Raw genomic sequence first — 19,468 nt, forward strand, 5'->3', positions numbered from 1 at the left:
GCTCACAGGCTTTTAAGACCCCAGATGCTACTCAACCAAGGTAGAATGTAGAACATTTTCTTTATCAACTGTGTTATGCCAGTTGAGCTAGATGTTCCCCAAGACCATGGTCTCCACGGCCCTCCACCCAGCAATTCAGTCCCTCGGGGAGTTGGGAAGTGTCTATGGATTCCATGACCTTTCCTTGTACAAGTTGTGCTGGCTTCCCCAGTATTGTGTACTGTCTTACCCTTCACCAAAGTTAGCACTTCTCTATTGTCTGTTTAGTTCCCCCCCCATCCCTCATAACCAACAAAGATTGTTTCTTTTTGTCTGTAAACTTTTACATCAGTTTTTACAGTAGAATTCTCATACAATATTTGTCCTTTCGTGATTGACTTATTTCACTCAGCATAATGTCCTCCAGTTTTATCCATGTTATGAGATGCTTCACAGATTCGTCATTGTTCTTTATCGTTGCATAATACTCCATTGTGTGTAGGTACCATAGTTGATCTGTTCATCTGTTGATGGGCATCTAGGTTGTTTCCATCTTTTTGCTGTTGTGAACAGTGCTGCAGTGAATATGGGTGTGCATATATCTATTCGTGTGACGGCTCTTATTTCTCTAGGATATATGCCTAGGAGTGGGATTGCTGGATGGTACAATTTCTATTTGTAGTTTTCTAAGGAAGCGCCATATCATTTTCCAAAATGGTTGTATCATTTTGTGTTCCCACCAGCCGTGCATCAGAGTTCCATTCTCCCCACATCCTCTCCAACATTTGTCATTTCCAGTGTTTTTTTGATATGTGCAAGTAATGCAGGAGTGAGATGGTATCTCATGGTGGTTTTAATTTGCATTTCTCTAATGACTGTTGATCAGGAGCATTTCCTCATGTGTCTGTTGGCCACTTGAATGCCTTCTTTGGTGAAGTGTCTGTTCATTTCCTTTGCCTATTTTTTAATTGGATTATTTGTCTTTTTGTTGTAGAGGTGTTGGATTTTCTTATAGATTTTAGAGATTAGACCTTTATCTGACGTGTAATGTCCAAAAATTTTTTTCCCAGTCTGTTGGTTCTCTTTTTACTCTTTTGGTGAAGTCTTTTGATGAGCATAAGTGTTTCATTTTTAGAAGATCTGTCGTGCTGATCTTGTTTCTTTTTTTCAAGGATCATTTTCTTGTGCTGCTTGTTGTCCCGTGGCAGACACCCGTTGTTGTATGCATTTTGTCTGCTTTTTTAATTGCTTAAGATAGGAGGATAAATTAATTTCACTCCATCATGGTTCAATGTGGAAGTACTGCCCGGGTCTCTTAAGGATGTAACAAAAGGCATCTTGGTGGGCTACCTTTAGAGAGAAATATTTTTGCCCACTCAAATTAATGGATATTGAAAAACTAATGTTCAAGCTGTAGTCCTATGTCATCACTGGTTGCCAAGTATGTTGGGAGGGTTGGTCAGGAAGCTTTAGTCAACCAACCTTAATGTTTAGGAGAGAAATGTTAAGTCATGATGACATCATTTTTATCATTTTTCTTGATATATTGGTAAGAATATTTTATTGCCTGCTTTGCATAGAGAGAAGAGGGAAATGAAACATGCTCCGTTATCCTTGTCCAACCTTGCCACCTTTTTATGCCATTTAGCGTCAGGGCTCTCTTAGTAAGTCTTACCTCCTTAAATGTTGGTAATAGCATATTGTGATAGTTAATAGTTTTAGATTATAAGACTGGAGGTCATACTTCCTAATCTGGTTGGAGGAGGCACAAGCTTTAGAATTTTTTTTAAACGATTTTCAGAGTTCCAGTCCTGCTGTCTTTTAAATTGGGCGCATAGTGTTTGGATGTTAAGCTACCTTTTGTTAGAATGACATTTATAAGTTTTTTTTTTTCTTTTTCAGTTATTCAAGCGAAGAAATGTTGCTACAGCCGAAGAAGAAACAGAAGAAGTTATGTCAGATGGAGGCTTCCATGAGGCCCAGATTAATAACATGGAGATGGCACCAGTAAGTGAGATGATGAACTCTTTTAATTTTTTTGTAATGAAAACCTGAGATGTAGATGTCTTTTTGACTTTAAAAAAGTATTAGATGGCTCCAAAAAGTGCTTGGCATTTCATTTATAAAAGAAGCAGTATACTTAATCTCGTGGTTTATTAAACGTTTATTATTATATTTCAAGTAATGTGCAGTTAAAATTAACTTAATTATAAAGGTTAGTTTAATGATAAAAAACTTCTGATAAATATAAGACAGAATTATTCCTTGGAAGTTGAATAGCAAGAGAGACTTTGAAGGAAATCATAATTTGCTATTCGTTTCAGTTATAAAGTTGGACATGTTTGTATGATTACAAAAATTTGTTTCACAGCACAAGTACTGTAATTTTTTAGTTATAACCGAAATTTGTAACTTTAAAAAAAAAAAATTGTATTGTGGCAAAATGTATATAACAAAATATTTGCCATGTAATCATTTTTAAGTGTGCAGTTCAGTGACATTAATTGTATTCACCATGTTGTACACTATTTTTTTCCACATGTGAGTGGAATCATACAATATTTGCCCTTTTGTGTCTGGCTTATTTTACTTACCATAATATTTTCAAGACTCACCCATGTCATAGCATGTATCAGAAGTTTATTTCTTTCTGTGACTCAGTAATCTTCCATTATGTGGGTCTACCACATTTTGTTTGTCCCGTCATCTGTTCATAGACACTTTAGTTGTTTCCACCTTTTGGCTGTTATGAATAATGCTGCATTGAACATTGGTGTAATGTAACTTTTTTGAGGTTACATGAAAAGATAAAAAATGATGCTTTATTTATATGCATCAGAACTGTCTAGACTTTCGGCTTATAATTGGTTATTTAATTTTTGTAATAGATCTTACATATAGCTGGTTTTACAAAAAAAAAAAGCTGAAAACATACATATTGAAAAATATTTTTCTTTTACCTCAGTCATCTACTTTCTTTTCCCAGTCGCAATCACTGTTACTAGAATCTTAATTTATTTTGAATTTTTTTGTATATTAGAAAATAAAATTTCTTTTTCCTCCCCCCTTTTTTTGCAAACAGTGGCATATTTTCTATAGTATTTTGTAGTTTTTTTTTCCTTTTGTTCACTTCATAGATCTGTAGTTTATATGGATGAGTTAATTCTCTTTGAACTTGAATAGATATAGATGTGATAGCCAACACTTTCATTTTATGGTGTATGCTTCTAGGCCCTTCAGAACGTCAGACTTCCCAGTATTTTTAAAAAGTGGATGTTGAATGGATATAAAGTTTTTGTGACCCTTTTTGGTCTCTAACTTTCTGCAGCTGTTTCTTATTGAATAGTCTTAACTGTTGGGACTGTCCCACAATATCTCCTATGACACCTGATTTGTCCTTTGGAGGTCTTTTGGTGTAGCTGTTCCTGCATTTGGGATCCTCAGAATGTTAACCTTTCAGGCTCAATACATTTCTAAAAGGGGACTTAATTGATAAAAATGTGTCAGTGTTATAGTATGGTCATATTACACACTGGGAATGATAAGGGTATAGCCTATAAATCTGAAGTATTTTAAAAAGATAGAGAAAAAGAGATATTGATTGATTATAGAGTCATAGAAACTGGAATTACCTTAACCAGTTGCTGAGAACTTTGTTCTAAGAGCCTGGTTAGCTTATAATCACTGCTGAGATTAATGTTTGTTTCGATTGAATTATGGCCCCCCAAAATATGTGTCAATTTGGCTAGGCCATTATTCCCAGTATTGTGTGATGGTCCATCATTTTGTCTTCTGATGTGATTTTCCTAAGTGATGTAAATCCTACCTTTATGATGTTAATGAGGCAGGATTAGAGGTAGTTATATTAATGAGGCAGGGCTCAATCTTCAAGATTTGGTTGTTTCTTGAGTCATTCTCCTTTGAGATATGGGAGAAGTGAACAGAGAGACATGGGGACCTCATACCACCAAGAAAGTAGTGCCAGGAGCGGAGTGTGTCCTTTGGACCCGGGGTCCCTGTGTTGAGATGCTCCTGGACCAGGGGAACATTGATGACAAGGACTTTCCCTCAGGACCAACATAGAGAGAGAGAACCTTATCCTGGAGCTGGTACCCTGAATTCAGACTTCTAGCCCCCTAAACTGTGAGAGAATAAACTTCTGTTTGATAAAGCCATCCACTTGTGGTATTTATGCTATAGCAGCACTAGATAACTAAGACACTGTTCTCATTTGTTTTTCAAAAAATAACAGAAGCCCTAAAACTTAAGCTCTGTAGCCAATGTAAAATCTCCAAGGTTGAAAGTGTATTGAAATGAAAAGAGGATACTAAAATAAGTTTGTGAGAGAAAATGATAACATTCTGGAGCCCAGATAAAGGAGAACAAGAATTGATCAGTGTTGTTTATGAGTCCTGGTTTTTAAAATAAGTTATCTCTAAATCGACAGAGATCACTTAATTCGTTATAATTTGATGGTAATATATATTCTTCAGAACTGTTTATCTTACTTTACTCTGATTGTAGTCAGCAAACATTCTATTTGTTTTTGCTTCCTAGGAGGTTATAAGGATACTCTCAGAATGCTGTCTGTGTAGATGACAAGTTTTATGAATGAGTGAAATATGAATTCTAAATGTGAATTTTGATTAAATTGTGTTAACTGTTTCACTCAATCTTGATCAGTCCTTGATGAACTGAGCCTATAAATGTAGTAACTCAGTGTTCAGGATTTTCAGAGATAGTCCACATTTTGTATGTTGCACTCCATGCCCAAAGCATGAGAATCACATCTGAGTTCCGATATTCTTAATTCTTTTTGTCATTTAGCAACTGTGTAACTGTTACTGAGCTTATCTCCTCATCAGTGGAGTAAGAGTTATACTACCTACTTCATTGTATTATATGAGTATTAAATGGTATAATAGAGTAACTTGTCCAGAAAGGAGAAGGTAAAAGGATTTTAAAGGGAAAAAGTCTCCAGGAGAAAAAGAGGGACTTGATAGCCTACCTGATAATAATGGAAAATTGGGGTCGGGAGTGAAGATGATCATGTAAAATATAGTGCAAGGGGAAAAAAAAAGGCAGTAATTTCAAGAATGTCAGAAAGAACGTATACACTATTCTAGGGGAGCATCTAGCTCAATTGGCATAACATAGTTTATATAGAAAGTGTTCTACATTCAACTTTGGTGAGTAGCATCTGGGGTCTTAAAAGCTTGTGAGCGGCCATCTAAGATACATCTACTGGTCCCACCCTGTCTGGAGCAAGGGAGAATGAAGAAAACCAGAGACATAAAGGAAAGCTTAGTCCAAAGGACTAATGGACCACAACTACCACGGCTTCCACCAGATTGAGTCTAGAACAATTAGATGGTGCCTGGCTACCATCACCGACTGCTCTGACAGAGATTACAATAGAGGGTCCTGGACAGAGCTAGAGAAAAATATAGAACAAAATTCAAACTCACGAAAAAAAAAAAAAAGACTTAGTGGTCTGACAGAGACTGGCGAAACCCCAAGAGTATGGCCCTGGACACCCTTTTAACTCAGTACTGAAGTCATTCCTGAGGTTCACCCTTCAGCCAAAGATTAGACAGGCCTATAAAACAACACATGTAGTTCAGCCATGTATATGAGACTAAATGGGTACTCCAGCCCAGGGTCAAGGATGAGAAGGCAGGAGGGGACAGGAAAGCTGGATGAATGGAAATGGGGAACCCAGGGTTGAGAAGTGAGAGTGTTGGCACTTTGCAGGCTTGGTAACCAATGTCACAAAACAATTTGTGTATTAATTGTTTAATGAGAAGCTAATTTGCTCTGTAAACTTTCACCTAAAGCACAATAAAAAAAAAAAGGAAAAAATATATACTATTAGGCTGTATGGTAAGTAATATTTATATAGTTGCATGAGTACCAGCATTGTCTGTTGAGTTTCAGATTTTAGAGTCAATCCTCGACAAAGCACATAAAAACAATATACAGATGTTGTCACCTTTAACAATGTAAATAATAGTATAGGTGACATATTGTGGGAGGAGTAAAGAAAAAGGTAAGGCATATAAATAGCCTTATTTTAGAAAGTGGGGCATTGAGAGTCTGTCTGTTGTTTGTGATATTATTTTAAGCTATATAATAACAAACTGAAATTTTTTAATTACATACATAAGAGAATATAGACTCCTTATATAAATAAAAACAGTAAGGACGAAGGAAAAGCACTTCTCCTGCTCGGTCATACCCTTTTGGTATATATCCTTCCAGACCTTTTCTGTCTAATTATACATGTACACACACAGGCACTTATATCATTCTTTAAATCATCTTTCATAGATAATTTGAATTAAAAGCAAACCAGTGCCATGGAGTCAATCCTGACTCATGGCAACCCCATGTGTTGCAGAGTAGAATTGAGCTCCGTAGAAATTTCAAGGCTGTAACCTTTTGGGAAACAGATGACCAGGCCTTTCTTCTGAGGCTTCTCTGGCTGGATTCAAACTGCCAGCCTTTTGGTTAGTAGTTGAGCATGCTTAATTGTTTGTGCCACCAAATTATTAAGAATTTAATTTGCTTTTAAAAGCTGATTTGTTATGCATCTCCTTCATATCTTATTCACTGGAGTGTTCTTATAGGGAAACAGGCAAGAGTGTTTCCTGCTGGTGATTCCTTCAAATTGCAGAAAAACACTGGAACTTTATGGAAAAATTTCAAAGAGATTGTGTTCACTGAGAGGCAGAATAGTGTGGACTCTGGAGCCAGACTGTGCATTAGCTGTGTAACTAACCATGGTAAAATACTTAGTTTTCTGTGGTTGATATGAGGACTGAATTCACATAAAGCACTTAGAACTGTGCATGGTCCACAATAAGTATTTAAAAATGTTGGTTATTCTGCTAAATTGTTACTAGTTCAGAAACATGGCACTAGTGTAAGTTTCCTTGGAAAAACTGAGATTTTCATAATCCCCTCAGTTTTTAGAGTTTTACATAGCCTATGTGGATGCCGGGACCCAATCAATAGTCTTCATAGTACATTTAATAACTGTTAATTTTATAACTCAGCAACTGTTATATAATGTGTCTTTTTCTTCTACATCAGATGTTTTTCTGAGTTAGTCTAGATTTGTTTATGCTGCGTAAGTTTTGCTTGCATAAACCTTGGAGTGAAGTAGACCTAAGTTTAGGAAAGGGAACTCTCTTTCAAAGAGAGACTTTTGGGAAGACTGATAGATTCTTGTAAAAACATATTTAAATAAGGAAAACAAAATATACTTAAATAGATACAGCCAAAAAAGAGAGATCCTTATTTATGTTAAACAGACCAAACTTTAAAGGAAGTAAAATCATAATTAAAATTTATTCTTTCTCTTTTAAACTGATGACTTTTTGTTTGTTTGATTTTAAATCCGTAAGCTTTAAGAACACTCTTCGTAACTCACCCTCACCCCCTATTTTGGAATCATAGCACTTTTGAGCTAATCTGAAGGGAAGTGGGTAGTCTTAGAATTGTCTAAATGTAAAACTACTCTCTTCTTTTCTAAAGGTAGACTCTCTCCCTGCAAGGCTTCTGAAAGTAATTAAAATGGTAGTCTTGTTTTACCCTTGCCTTGACTCCTGACCTCAAAAGAGAGAAAATCATTTAGGTACCGTTGTATATTTAGGAATCAGTCTTGCTGATTTGAAAGTAGTTACTTTTCTGTTCTTTTAAAAAGAGAAAATGTCATTCTTCCCTATGGGAATTCTTAGGTGTTAGGTGTTGCTTGAGGAGCCCTGGTGGTACAGTGGTTAAGAGCTCGGCTGCTAACTGAAAGGGCGGCAGTTTGAACTCACCAGCCGCTTTGTGGGAGAAAAGACCTGTGACCTGCTCCTGTACAGATTGCAGCCTAGGAAACCCCATGGGGCAGTTCTGCTCTGTCCTGTAGGGTTGCTGTGAATTGGAATTGACTCAACAGCACACAACAACAACAACAGGTGTTGCTTACCAGGTGCCCAGTGTTTACAACTCTGTGCAGCTTTCTTCACAATTTCATCTTGTTGACTGTAACCCTGTATGAGGTGATAAGAACTCATAGCGACAGGTGGCCCTGAGAAGAAGGGTAACTGCTAATAATGGGGATGCACTGTAGTAGGAAGCTGGAAAGTTCCAATAAAACAAGAAAGTAGTGGGAAACACAAAAGTTTTAATAAAACAAGAAAATAGAAATTTTAAATAAATTTTTGAGTCAGGTGTTGAATTTGGCAGTAGCTGGAATCTATGTTTTATACAAGACCATTCTGCATACATTCAACAAATATTTGTTGAGCGTGTATTACATGCTAGACGTTAGTGATAGGTAAAACAGACAGAATCTTTGGCTTTCAGGAGCTTACAGTCCTACTTAGGGAACCCAGGCAATAAACAGATAAGCAAGAAACATACCTGACAGTGATGAGAGCTGGGTAGAGGATCAAAGTAGTGTGTTGTGATAGAGATTGAGTGGCTTCTTTAGATTTGGAGGTCATGAAAAGCCTTCTTTTATAATTTAACATTTAATCTTAGAATTGAATGAAAGGGACAGCCAGCCATGTGGCAAGCAAGGAAAGGAAAAACAATTCAGGCAGGTAGTTCAAAGGTCATAAGGCAAGAAACCTTGGTATTTTTGAGGAACAGAATAGTGGCCAGAGGGACTTCAGTGTAGTGGGCAGAAGGTATAAGATGAGGTTGGCTAGATAGGCGGGAGCCATATCTTGTATACCTTTGTAGAAGGTGGACATTTTTGTAAGTGCTAGGAATTTTGAATAGGGAATGTCTTCTGATTTAAGTCTCTACTGTTTATGGAAAGAATAAGAAGCAACTGATACAACTTTCTGACCATTTCAAAAGTTTCATATTATAGTCATCTTTGGGAACCTAGGGATTTACAATGATTTTGAGATGTATTTCTCATGACTGTCAAAAGTGTACTATTGTTGATATTTGTATTTTAAATATTCTAACAAACTATGTTACATACACACAATGGAGTACTATGCAACAATAAACAACGATGAATCTGCAGAGCATCTCACAGCATGGATGAATCTGGAGGGCATTATGCTGAGTGAAATAAGTCAATCATAAAAGGACAAATATTGTATGAGATCACTACTATAAAAACTCATGAAAATGTTTACATACAAAAAGAAATAATCTTTGATGGTTATGAGGGAGCTGAGGGGTGGAAAAACACTAACTAGACAATAGATAAGTGGTAACTTTGTTGAACGGTAAGACAGTACCCAATACTGGGGAAGCCAGCACAACTTGTACAAGGAAAGGTCATGGAGACTCCATGGACACATCCAAACTCCCTGAGGGACTGAATTACTGGGCTGAGGGCTGTGGGGGACCATGGTCTCAGGGAACATCTAGCTCAGTTGGCCTACCATAGTTTATAAAGAAAATGTTCGATATTCTACTTCGGTGAGTAGTGTCTGCAGTCTTAAAAGCCTGTGAGCGGCCATTTAATATACTCCACTGGTCTCACCTTGTCTGGAGCAAGGGAGAAGAAAACCAAAGACACAAGGGAAAGATTAGTCCAAAGGACTAATGGAACACAATTACCACAGCCTCCACCAGATTGAGTCCCGCACAACTAGATGGTGCCTGGCTACCACCACCGACTGCCCTGACAGGAACACAATAGAGGGCCCCAGACAGAGCTGGATCAAAATGTAGAACAAAATTCTTACTTAACAAAAAAAGACCGGACTTACTGGCCTGACAGAGACTGGAGAAACCCCGAGAGTATGGCCCCTAGACACCTTTTTAGCTCAGTAATGAAGTCACTCCCAAGGTTCACCGTTCAGCCAAAGATTAGACAGGCCCATAGAACAAAACGACTAAAGGGGCACACCAGCCCAGGGGCAAGGACGAGAAGGCAGGAGGGGACAGGAAAGCTGGTAGTGGGGAACCCAAGGTTGAGAAGGGACTGTAGGGTAGGTAACCAATGTCACAAAACAGTATGTATACTAATTTTTTAATGAGAAGCTGGTTCTGTAAACCTTCATCTAAAGTACAATTAAAAAAAGGAAAAAAAAAATATTATTAATCTAAATTGTTAAGATATAATTGTTAATGTGCTGGTATTACATTTTTCTCTTTGAAGGTTTATTCCTTTTAAGAGGGATTATGATGCAAGTTATTTTTCAGAGACAAACTTCCCATCTCAATAGAAATCAGAGGAAAAGTGATCTGCTTTTACTGTAATTATACTATCTTTGTTCTAGAATGTGAGGAATGCTCGAATTCCTAATACTTTATAATCTCTGTTCTTATATATTACTTTTTATTTTTCTTTTTGTCATTATATTTTGTTGCTCACAATCACTTTAGCTGGTGCTCTAGGTTAATTTTTTTAGATCTTAAATTTCCAATGAGAACAGTAAGCCCCTTGTCTTAGCATTTACTTACTAAGATTATTTTATCACTGTTGTGAGCTTTTTAATGACAAAGAATTTGGCTTCAAGTGTAATATATGCTCCCTTGTCACTTTATTAATCATTTCATACATTTCTGTATGTAAAGATTATCCTACCTTTTTGTAACTCTTCTAGAGAAATATAATTAACTTATTAACTTGGCCACAGTTTATATTATCTTTGTTTTCCTCTGAATTAAGGTTAACATTTTGTTATATATTTGCTTTTTGTTTGTGATTCCAGGGTGGTGTCATTACTTCTGATATGATTGAAATGATATTTTCCAATAGCCCAGAGCAACAGCTTTCAGCAACGCAGAAATTCAGAAAACTGCTTTCAAAAGGTGAGCTCTGCATATTTTGAGTGTATTTTCTCATATATTTACAAAATATTACTTTCCTGTAGTCTGTTTTTTATACCATGGATTGATTACTTTGCAGTGTCTCTCTCAACAGAAAGAAAGGACAGATGTAGATAAACATACAATTATGAGTCATGCCTAATGTCTGAATTTATTTATTTGTAGGATCTTACTGGGACCAGAAAGCAGTATTATTTTTTATTTCTGAGCTGTCTTATAAAAGACAAAGGACCCTAGAGTGATAAGAGTGGTAGTCAACATTTCAAGTTAGTTCCAGATTGATAAATTCCACCCTTTTTTAAGATAAACTTTTAAAATATCACTTGAAAGATCAGTAATTGTTAATTTAAATGTTAGCAGTTTACCACTGAACATTAAGTATAGATTTCTTGGTGGGCAGGATAACTACCCTTTTTTGTATAATTAGCATAGAATGGAATAGGATACTTCTTGTCACGCTGGGCAAAGAAAAAGAACTCTGAACCATATTAAAATTTTCATGGTAAATATTTAAACCAGCTGATCCCTCAGTAGTCAGTTAAGGTTGTTGTTAGTTGCTGTCTGTTGAGTCGTTAGTTGAGTTGGTTCCAACTCATGGCGATCCCACTGTTCCATAGGGTTTCTTGACTATAATCTTTACAGAAGCAGATTGCCAGGTCTTTTCTTCTGCAGTACTTGGGTTTGAACTGCCAGCCTTTGTTAGCTCTCGAGCACAAACTGTTCACGGCACTTAGGAACCTTATAGTCATTAGTGGGGGAAATACATATATATATATATCCCTTGAAGTTAACTGGAGTAAAAAAACCACCACCACATGCACAAAAAAATTATGTCTTTTGCATGACAGCCTATTAATCTTTGAAGACCATTTTCATGTACACCTTCCCACCCCACAGAAAAGTCCTGTCAGTTTTCAGCATGCTGAGCCTAATGGGTTTCTCACATAATGTGGCTTCAGTTGCTTTTTGAAAATTCAGTTGCGGAATTTTGCTTTATCCCTTTTGTTTTATTACTAACTTTGGCTTATTGTTCTTCCTTCTATATGTTATTGCTGTTATCCAGCATGCTAAATAACTCATCTTTATTGTAATCCTCAAATGTATTTGCTTTGTTTATCTGGATGGTTGATAAAAAACGTTGAACCAGGCAAAGGACCTGTCTTTAGAGCTCTTTCCAAATTAACATTGAAATGTTACTTAACTCTTTCAGTTAAGGCTATTGACTTGGCTAAAAATCTCTAGTAGTACTGTAATCCAGCTGCCTTTTCTCCAGCATTGCCATGTGACTGTCATCAAAAACATTGTTAAGCTCTTACTGAAATTAGCATACTGATTATCTGTGGCATTTTCTGTTTGCCCAGCAAGTTTTTATTGAATAACTTTATTTATAAGATATTACCATAAATGAAAATGAGGTTAGTTTGGCAGTCATCCTTAGTGAATTCCTTCTGGCTCCTAAACATTAAATCCTTCACGTACACACATAATCCCCTAATGCAGTTTCTGAAGGCAGTTCATGTTAAACAAAACAAATAGACTAACAGCTCATGCACAGAAAAAGGGCTAGAGGAGAGTATACCAGAATATGAACAGTGGTTGTCTTTGGGTGGTTTTTCCCCTGATTTCTAAATTTTCTAAAATAGTAGAGACCATAATTTTATTTTTTAGGAATTTTGCCCATCCTTTACTCTCATGTTAAGACTTAGCTTCTTTGTGAAACCTTTCAAACTACCCTTGTCTTAAAGTGACTGAATTCAGTTTCAATTCTACATTATTTTTGTGGATTTCCAACATGGAAGACATAAAATGGAAGTGGGTGGGGATATTATGAATTAATTTTGAGCTATAAAGTCTTTTGCTTTGAAATCAAAGGACTGTTTTTCTCTCTCCTTTTGTTTTATGGGGAAACAGAACCTAATCCTCCTATTGATGAAGTGATCAGCACACCAGGAGTAGTCGCCAGGTTTGTGGAGTTCCTCAAACGAAAAGAGAATTGTACACTGCAGGTGCGAAACATTTTAATTTCTTGCCTAATACCTTAATTCCCATTGTAAACTTATGTTCTGTACATGAATTTTTTTACCTGTTTTAATCCATATGAAAAGTTTTTTTTTAACAATGATATTCCAGACCACCGCATTGCAAGCAGTTTTATATCTTTATTAACCTTCAGCCCTTTAAAATTCTTGTCATTTTTAATCACTTAAAGTTGTTTTATGATGATTGTGGATAATACTTACCTAATAGAGAAATATGTACAGCATATGAGCCATACATAGGAACCCATGTGGGGGCTATGTAAAATTTGATTGAGGGATTTTTAAATTATACTTGTTGGCTTTCTTAAGGTTGTGTAACAAGGGCTAGATCAGAGACTGACTCATCTCCAAGCCTGGTTCTATGTATTCCCCTCTTCCTTCCCAAAAGAGCTGATGAGGAGATAGACTTGTCAGGAATCTGTATGCATTCTGCTACGCTAATTTATTCTGTCAATACTATACTATATAGAGGTTCCAAGAGGAAATTCTATAGTTGTCAACTGACTCTCATCTTGGGAGTTATTTAAAGATTTTAAAATACTATTTTTTCCTTAATAAAATTGGATTTCAGTAACCAAAAAACCCAAACCCACTGTCGTCAAGTCGATTCTGACTCATAGCTACCCAGTAGGACAGAGTAGAACCCCCCCATAGGATTTCCAAGAAGCGGCTGGTGGATTTGAACTCCCGACCTTTTGGTTAGCAGCCAAGCTCTTAACCACTGCGGCACCAGGGCTCTGGATTTTAGTGAACTAGTGGTTTTTCAGTATGTAGACTTTCTTGGTATAACCAGTGAATCAATATCTGAACAGATACCGTTGATCCCTAAATTCTCACAGGATCTAATCTGAAGGGCCTGTAGAGAGACTCTGCGACTATAAAAACTGGTTAGGTGCCAAACAGATCACAGAGTGGCATTTTTTTCCAGTATCTGCCAATAACAAGTTAATTGTAAAGATGACAACCTCTCTCCTACTTTGTTTATTTTCTCTAAGACTGGTGCCATGGTAGAGACCGGGGCATTTTTATAAATGACAGCCCCTGCCTCGAGGTTTCTTACTGTCCAGAACGTTGTAGATAATTCATAAGACTTGATGCTTTGTCTTGATATTTCTCTCCTTTCCTCCTCCTGCCTTTTTACACATTCTGTTGTTGCGGTGATGAGTTCTTTCCAGAGGAAAAACAAGAAATCCAGAAAAGGTAGAGTACTTCATGTCCCATCAGTTTTTCTTCTCCAGTTTGATATTTACCAGTCTCCAAGTTTATTTGAATTAAGATTCTGTTTTGCTAGCTGCCTCCTGGATTATAATTCTGGTCCCTATCTAAGGCCAGGATCACCTGACACCTGAAAAATAGCAGGTTCACCTAGAGAGCAAGAGAAGAGAGAGACTTTTCTCAGAAAAAAGGAAATCCAGACAACCAAAACTACAGAGAACAAGCCTGAGCCCCCAAGCAACCTGCCAAGAGAACCAGAGGAACCAAATGAGGAGCCTTACTGCAGTTTATTATTTGAAATGCTTTGTAGGAAGAGGGAGGTAGGAAAAATTATCACTTTGTTCATACCAAAAAAATGTTTCTGTCCTTTCTCAGGGAATGAGAGTAGCTGAGAGAGATACTGAATTTATTTCTGAATCTAGCACTTTTTAGTAGGTGGTTGCAGAGGTCCAGATCCTTAACGCGTTAAAGAAAGATGGTATAAAGTCCCAGACCTAAAATGAAAAAAGCCAGAGAGATGGCTCTTTCCCCACGTCTGCATTCTTCAGTACTCCCCAAAGACTGCAGTACATTCTTTCAGACAGTGCCCTCTCCTGGCTAACACATGTAAATTCTGCATCATTTAATTCAGTACTCTAATCCTGGAGCTTGTTTTTTAACACATTTGACGATGAAAGCCCTCAGAAACCTAATTTACTTCTATCTAAATTCCCAGATTCCACCCTTGTACAAACTAGTAATTAAGCTGAAAGGTTGAGAAATGATTCCTCTAGAAGTGACCTTAGCTTGGCAGGTGACATGGATCATGCTAATAGACATGTTGTACCTCACTCTGAGAAATAACCAGCCTGTTTATTACTTAAAGGTTGTCATCTCCAGCTTTTCTTCTGTGCACTTTTAAGCACAGCATGGTGTTTTCTCTCCAGTGTGACTCATGGGTAACCTTGACCGACCCAGAGGCTGGAGGAGCAAGTATACTGAGGGAGTCCTTAGAGCCAGGGGGCTTCATGCTCTGGCACTTTTTCAAATAATTAAGAGTAGTGTTTTCTGGAAAACTTGGAAGGTGCTCCTTCTTCTGTTTTCTGGGAGAGCACTAGGATGTAAGCTGTCTCAGATACTCGTAATTGTTTACTAGAAATTTTGGAATAGGGCTCTTGCCATTTCTCTTCCAGAAAGAGAGTTATAATATGTGGTGTCAAGAGGAAATTTGATGGTTCAGCTAACCAGTAAATCCTGTGGACAAACTTAACCCCTTCATTCCATAGCTAAAGAACAGTGAGTTCTGATGAAGGGTCTTTTCACTTCCTTTTTGGCTTTCCCTAACCCCAGATACCTCAAACCAGAGCCTGCTTTGGGCAGTGCTACCTGGCTTTCACTTGCCCTCAAACTGGAGACAAACATGGGTGGAATCTAGGATTTTGGAAACAAACAGTGCCATGTAGCTAAAAGCATTTTCCAGCTCAGTGATATCTAGATCTCAGACATACTCGAGCCTTTGAGATGAGACTGGCATGCCTTATGGTACGTTCCCTGGGCCCACTTTGCTTGGTTCTTTAGTCCAGGCTCAGCATCTTTGTACTGCCCTTTGCAGTGCTGAGATTTTACATTCCAGAACCATCTTATAGAAGCTTATAAACATAGCCAGAAATAAGTATATTTCTTCCGAGTTCCAAAGATTAGGCAGATATTCCACTTAAAGTTGTAAATTTGAGTTTACCCCTGCCTGCCTTTCTTGCCCCTCTAAAAGCTTAATGTGATAAACTGCAGTAAGCTTCATCCTCATACGTCTTTTCCCATCTCCGTTGATCCCTGTACCTTTCCTGGAAGGTTTCTCCAATGACTCAGGCACTGTTCTCTGCAGAGTTTGCTATCTGGGTTTATTTTTCTGATGTGAGCCTCTCTTTTCACTTGCTCTCCAGGTGAGCCTGGCATTTGCTAGGAACCAGAGTGGAACCGGCAAAATGGCCAGCAACAGAGTCCTGATCCAAATGGAGAAAGGGAACCAGGCGTACCTCAACCTGGAGTGGGAAACTTGATAGGAGGTCAGAAGTACTTCAGCTTTGGATTCTCGTTTTCCTTATTTAAGGAACTGAGCACCAGAAGGTAGAGACTGAGAAAGAGGAGAGAGAAAACATCAAATCTTCATGTGCCCTTCAGATTTCTCAGTTGTAGTTTTATTAGCAAGTTCTGGACAATGAAAAATAATAGTTGAATTAAGATTTATAAGCAATCGCAGCTTCATGACAGGTTGTTTCCTTGCATGATGCCATTCTTGGAATACCAAGAATATAGTAATTTAAAACAACAAAGAGGAAGTAAGGCTTATAGTTATTTTGGCCACCATTGATTTCTTCAGCTGATAACTGTTTCTTAGATTTTTTTTCATTTCTTTATGTTACTGACTTTCTCTTGAGTCTCATGGTTACTTACTTAAATTTCTTTTTCTTACTGTTTCTGTCATAGCTTTATGAAATTGTTTTTGTCATTGATTCTGGGCTTTCCCCTTTCACAACTCTCTTTCATTTTCAATTCTAATCTGGGACCCAAGGCTGAAGCATTTTTTAAAAAGACTAAAAAACTCAGTGAAAGTACAGTCCATGAGGAAAGGGAAGTTAGGTAATTAGAAGTACAAGCAGTTTTTAACAACATACTTACATGTCAAATACATTTGAAAGTTGCTTCTTCAACACTGGTAGGCACCTACAATCACTGGGAGAATTAACACACTCACTCACATACATATATACATATCACACACATACACACAAAGGTACAGAAAATTGTACAATATAGCTTGATGAATTTTTACAAGGTGAAAACACTGAAGTAATCAGCCACCCAGCATGTGTTGTCGTTTTAATGTTTTATTAACGTGTGAATACGGTAGTGCTCTCAGTGGCCCTCTGAGTATAGTTATTCGTCTGCTTCTCTCTCAATGGTGAAACTACTTTCTGATTTTGTTACCGAGCGAGAGAGCCCTGAATCTTCTTTGCATTCAGAGAGTACCTTTATTCTGTATTTCCTAGTAATAAACATAACTCTGGCACATTCTTGTTTTGCTGAGATGTCCTAATTTCCAGTTTTCTTTCATCTATGTTCAGGCTGTTACTCACTTATTCTTCATTTTCCTAACCATTAATTACCAGTCTTTTCTGTTTTTGCTGCTTCATTTTATTCACTTGAGTGGCTCCTGGAATTCCCTCTCATTTCCTCTGAGACCTTTGGTGCTAAACCTCATGAGACAGATAGCATCTTGAACGCTGGCTCCAGTTAGTATTCTGAGTAATTTCATCTCACTGATAACTCTTTAAAATATCCTTTATATGCCCAGGTTATTACTTTCTTTTTTTTTTTTTTGGCATCAAAATCTCACTGTAATACTTTTTTATCTTCGAGATAGGTGTGTATGTGTGCTGATCTTGCGTAGTCTTTCCAGATTACTTTTCTTCACAGCTTTCATTTCCTTGATTCATCTCTGCAGTATTTGATGACTGTTTATTGAACTCTGGAGCCCGCCTTCTGGTAGGACAGTTTGCTTTTTGCTTACATCATACGGCTCTGTTTTACCAACTAATTTTCTTAGTAGGCAAAAGAACTACATTTTAGGTGAACCGTCTTTTCTTTTTACTATCCACTAAATAATCTAGCATACAGCTGTTTGAAATTTCTTGTCCTAGGTATCAAAACTGTATGCATTTGGAAGATTCTTATAACCAGTGTTACAGGCATGTTTTGGAAAGGATTGACTGTGCTTTGTAGCACACTAGGAGGCTAGTAATCTAGTCCTTCTCTATCCGTGTAACATTCCTCAAATCATTAGTCAAATTGTTGAATCTTCTTTCTGACAGCTTCCTCATTCATAAACTAGAAAGGCCAGATATCTTACTTCTCTGAGTTGTTAATGAGGATCATCTAAGAGTATGTGGAATAATGCTTTCAGAATATAAAGTACTGTATAAATGGAAAGTTTTAATTAAAGGTTTGAGCATTGGTTTCAGTAGTAGTTACAGACATCATGTTTCGACTTCATGACATTCAGTGTTTTATCTACAAGTCTCCTACATTTCTGTTATAACAAAAAATTACCAGAAAAAAGAAATAAATGCCTTTTGACTCTGGTGCTCTTAGTTTGGACCTCCCTGCTGCTGTATCACTGCCCAGTGAGACTCCCAGACCACTTCATCTCACTCGCGTATGTTGCATTTGTAGGTTTCTTTGAACATCCCTTCTTTTAGAGTCTTCTGCTGTGAATTTGCTATATCGTTCATAGAGCTTTGGATTGTGCTAATCAGATTCTCTTCCTATTTCTTCTATCTTCCTACACCTCCAGTGAGTGATGATTTAGTTTTCCATATGACAGCTGCCTTTTAGTTGATCCAGAAGCTTAGAAGAGTAACAGCTGTATTGTTTGATGACTTTTTTATTGATCTAATTCAGAAGGCAAACCCTGAATTTTTTTTCTGCATATGTACTTCATTAAAGGATAAATAGGAGACAGAAAGGGGAAAGGAAGAAAAACAAAGTTCAGTTAAGAAGCCTTACCAAAATAGAAAAGTAAGAGTTCATTCTTGGGCTCAGTATTTTTCAGTATTAAGCTAAAGAGTCAAGTTACTGAAGAGATGTATAGAATTAGTAATATGCTGCATTTTTTTGTTGGCCTTAATTCCCTTCATATCTTTTGTTTACGAGTGCTGTGATGCTACATCAGCCTTTACTCAGTTTACCCTCTATTTTCCTAACTGTTAAGAATGCTCTTAACAAAATCTTACCACTGTACCTTGGTTTGGAGCTGTCTCATTGATTGGAAGCTCTTACGCTCGGAAGTTGCCATTTCTATCAGTTGTGTGCCTGTTAATGCCCTTTGGCCTGCTTATTATTTAAAATATCTTTTACCTTTTCACTGTGCCTTTATTTTATACACTTTACAGTAACACCCTCTCCCTATTTTGCTTTGCCCATCATATAAAAATTACTTAATTTTATTTTTTGTATTAGGTAATAGATGTGGTACAAACCCAAAAGGTACGTAAGGCTTTACAGGGAAAAGTGTCTTTACCATCTTTGTTGCCTAGCCATACAGACCCTTCCATGGAGATAAATATTTACAATTAATATGTATATTCCTTTTTAAACCTTTTAGAAAATATAGTGATACCATAGTAACGTATACCGTTTTCATTCATATCTTGGGCAATCACTTTATGTCAGCACATGAGGCGTTCCCTCATTCTTCTTATGGTTGCACGTCAGCTCTATCTTGATTTGAAATTTCAGACACCCTGAGCATTCCTCTAGGCTGAGGTATTTCTTCTGGGAATTCTTTTGAAATTAATGTATACTATTCAGCTGATAGGTTATATGCTAAAAATTTCTTTTCTTCATGTGTGGAAAATTTTATTGTTATAAGTAAATAAGCTAATTCTAATGAAATAATGAAA

The 19,468-nt window shown here is 37.0% G+C and overlaps 1 protein-coding gene across 5 annotated transcripts in view; it reads left to right on the plus strand.

The window, feature by feature from the left end:
• Positions 1–19,468, plus strand: part of KPNA1 (karyopherin subunit alpha 1) — a 96,968-nt gene that overhangs the window by 54,023 nt on the left and 23,477 nt on the right. For 4 of the 5 annotated variants that reach the window (XM_004373628.3, XM_023728819.1, XM_023728820.1 and 1 more), the window contains 3 exons: positions 1,882–1,986; positions 10,659–10,758; positions 12,688–12,782. In XM_004373628.3, the coding sequence (XP_004373685.1) occupies positions 1,882–1,986; positions 10,659–10,758; positions 12,688–12,782 (300 nt within the window). Of the gene's footprint in view, positions 1–1,881; positions 1,987–9,988; positions 10,200–10,658; positions 10,759–12,687; positions 12,783–19,468 lie in introns of those variants that run through there. The other variant, XM_023728822.1, reaches the window with a different exon arrangement.

The sequence above is a fragment of the Trichechus manatus genome, unplaced genomic scaffold (genome assembly GCF_000243295.1).
Source record: "Trichechus manatus latirostris isolate Lorelei unplaced genomic scaffold, TriManLat1.0 scaffold00026, whole genome shotgun sequence".
NCBI classification, from domain to species: Eukaryota; Metazoa; Chordata; class Mammalia; order Sirenia; family Trichechidae; genus Trichechus; species Trichechus manatus.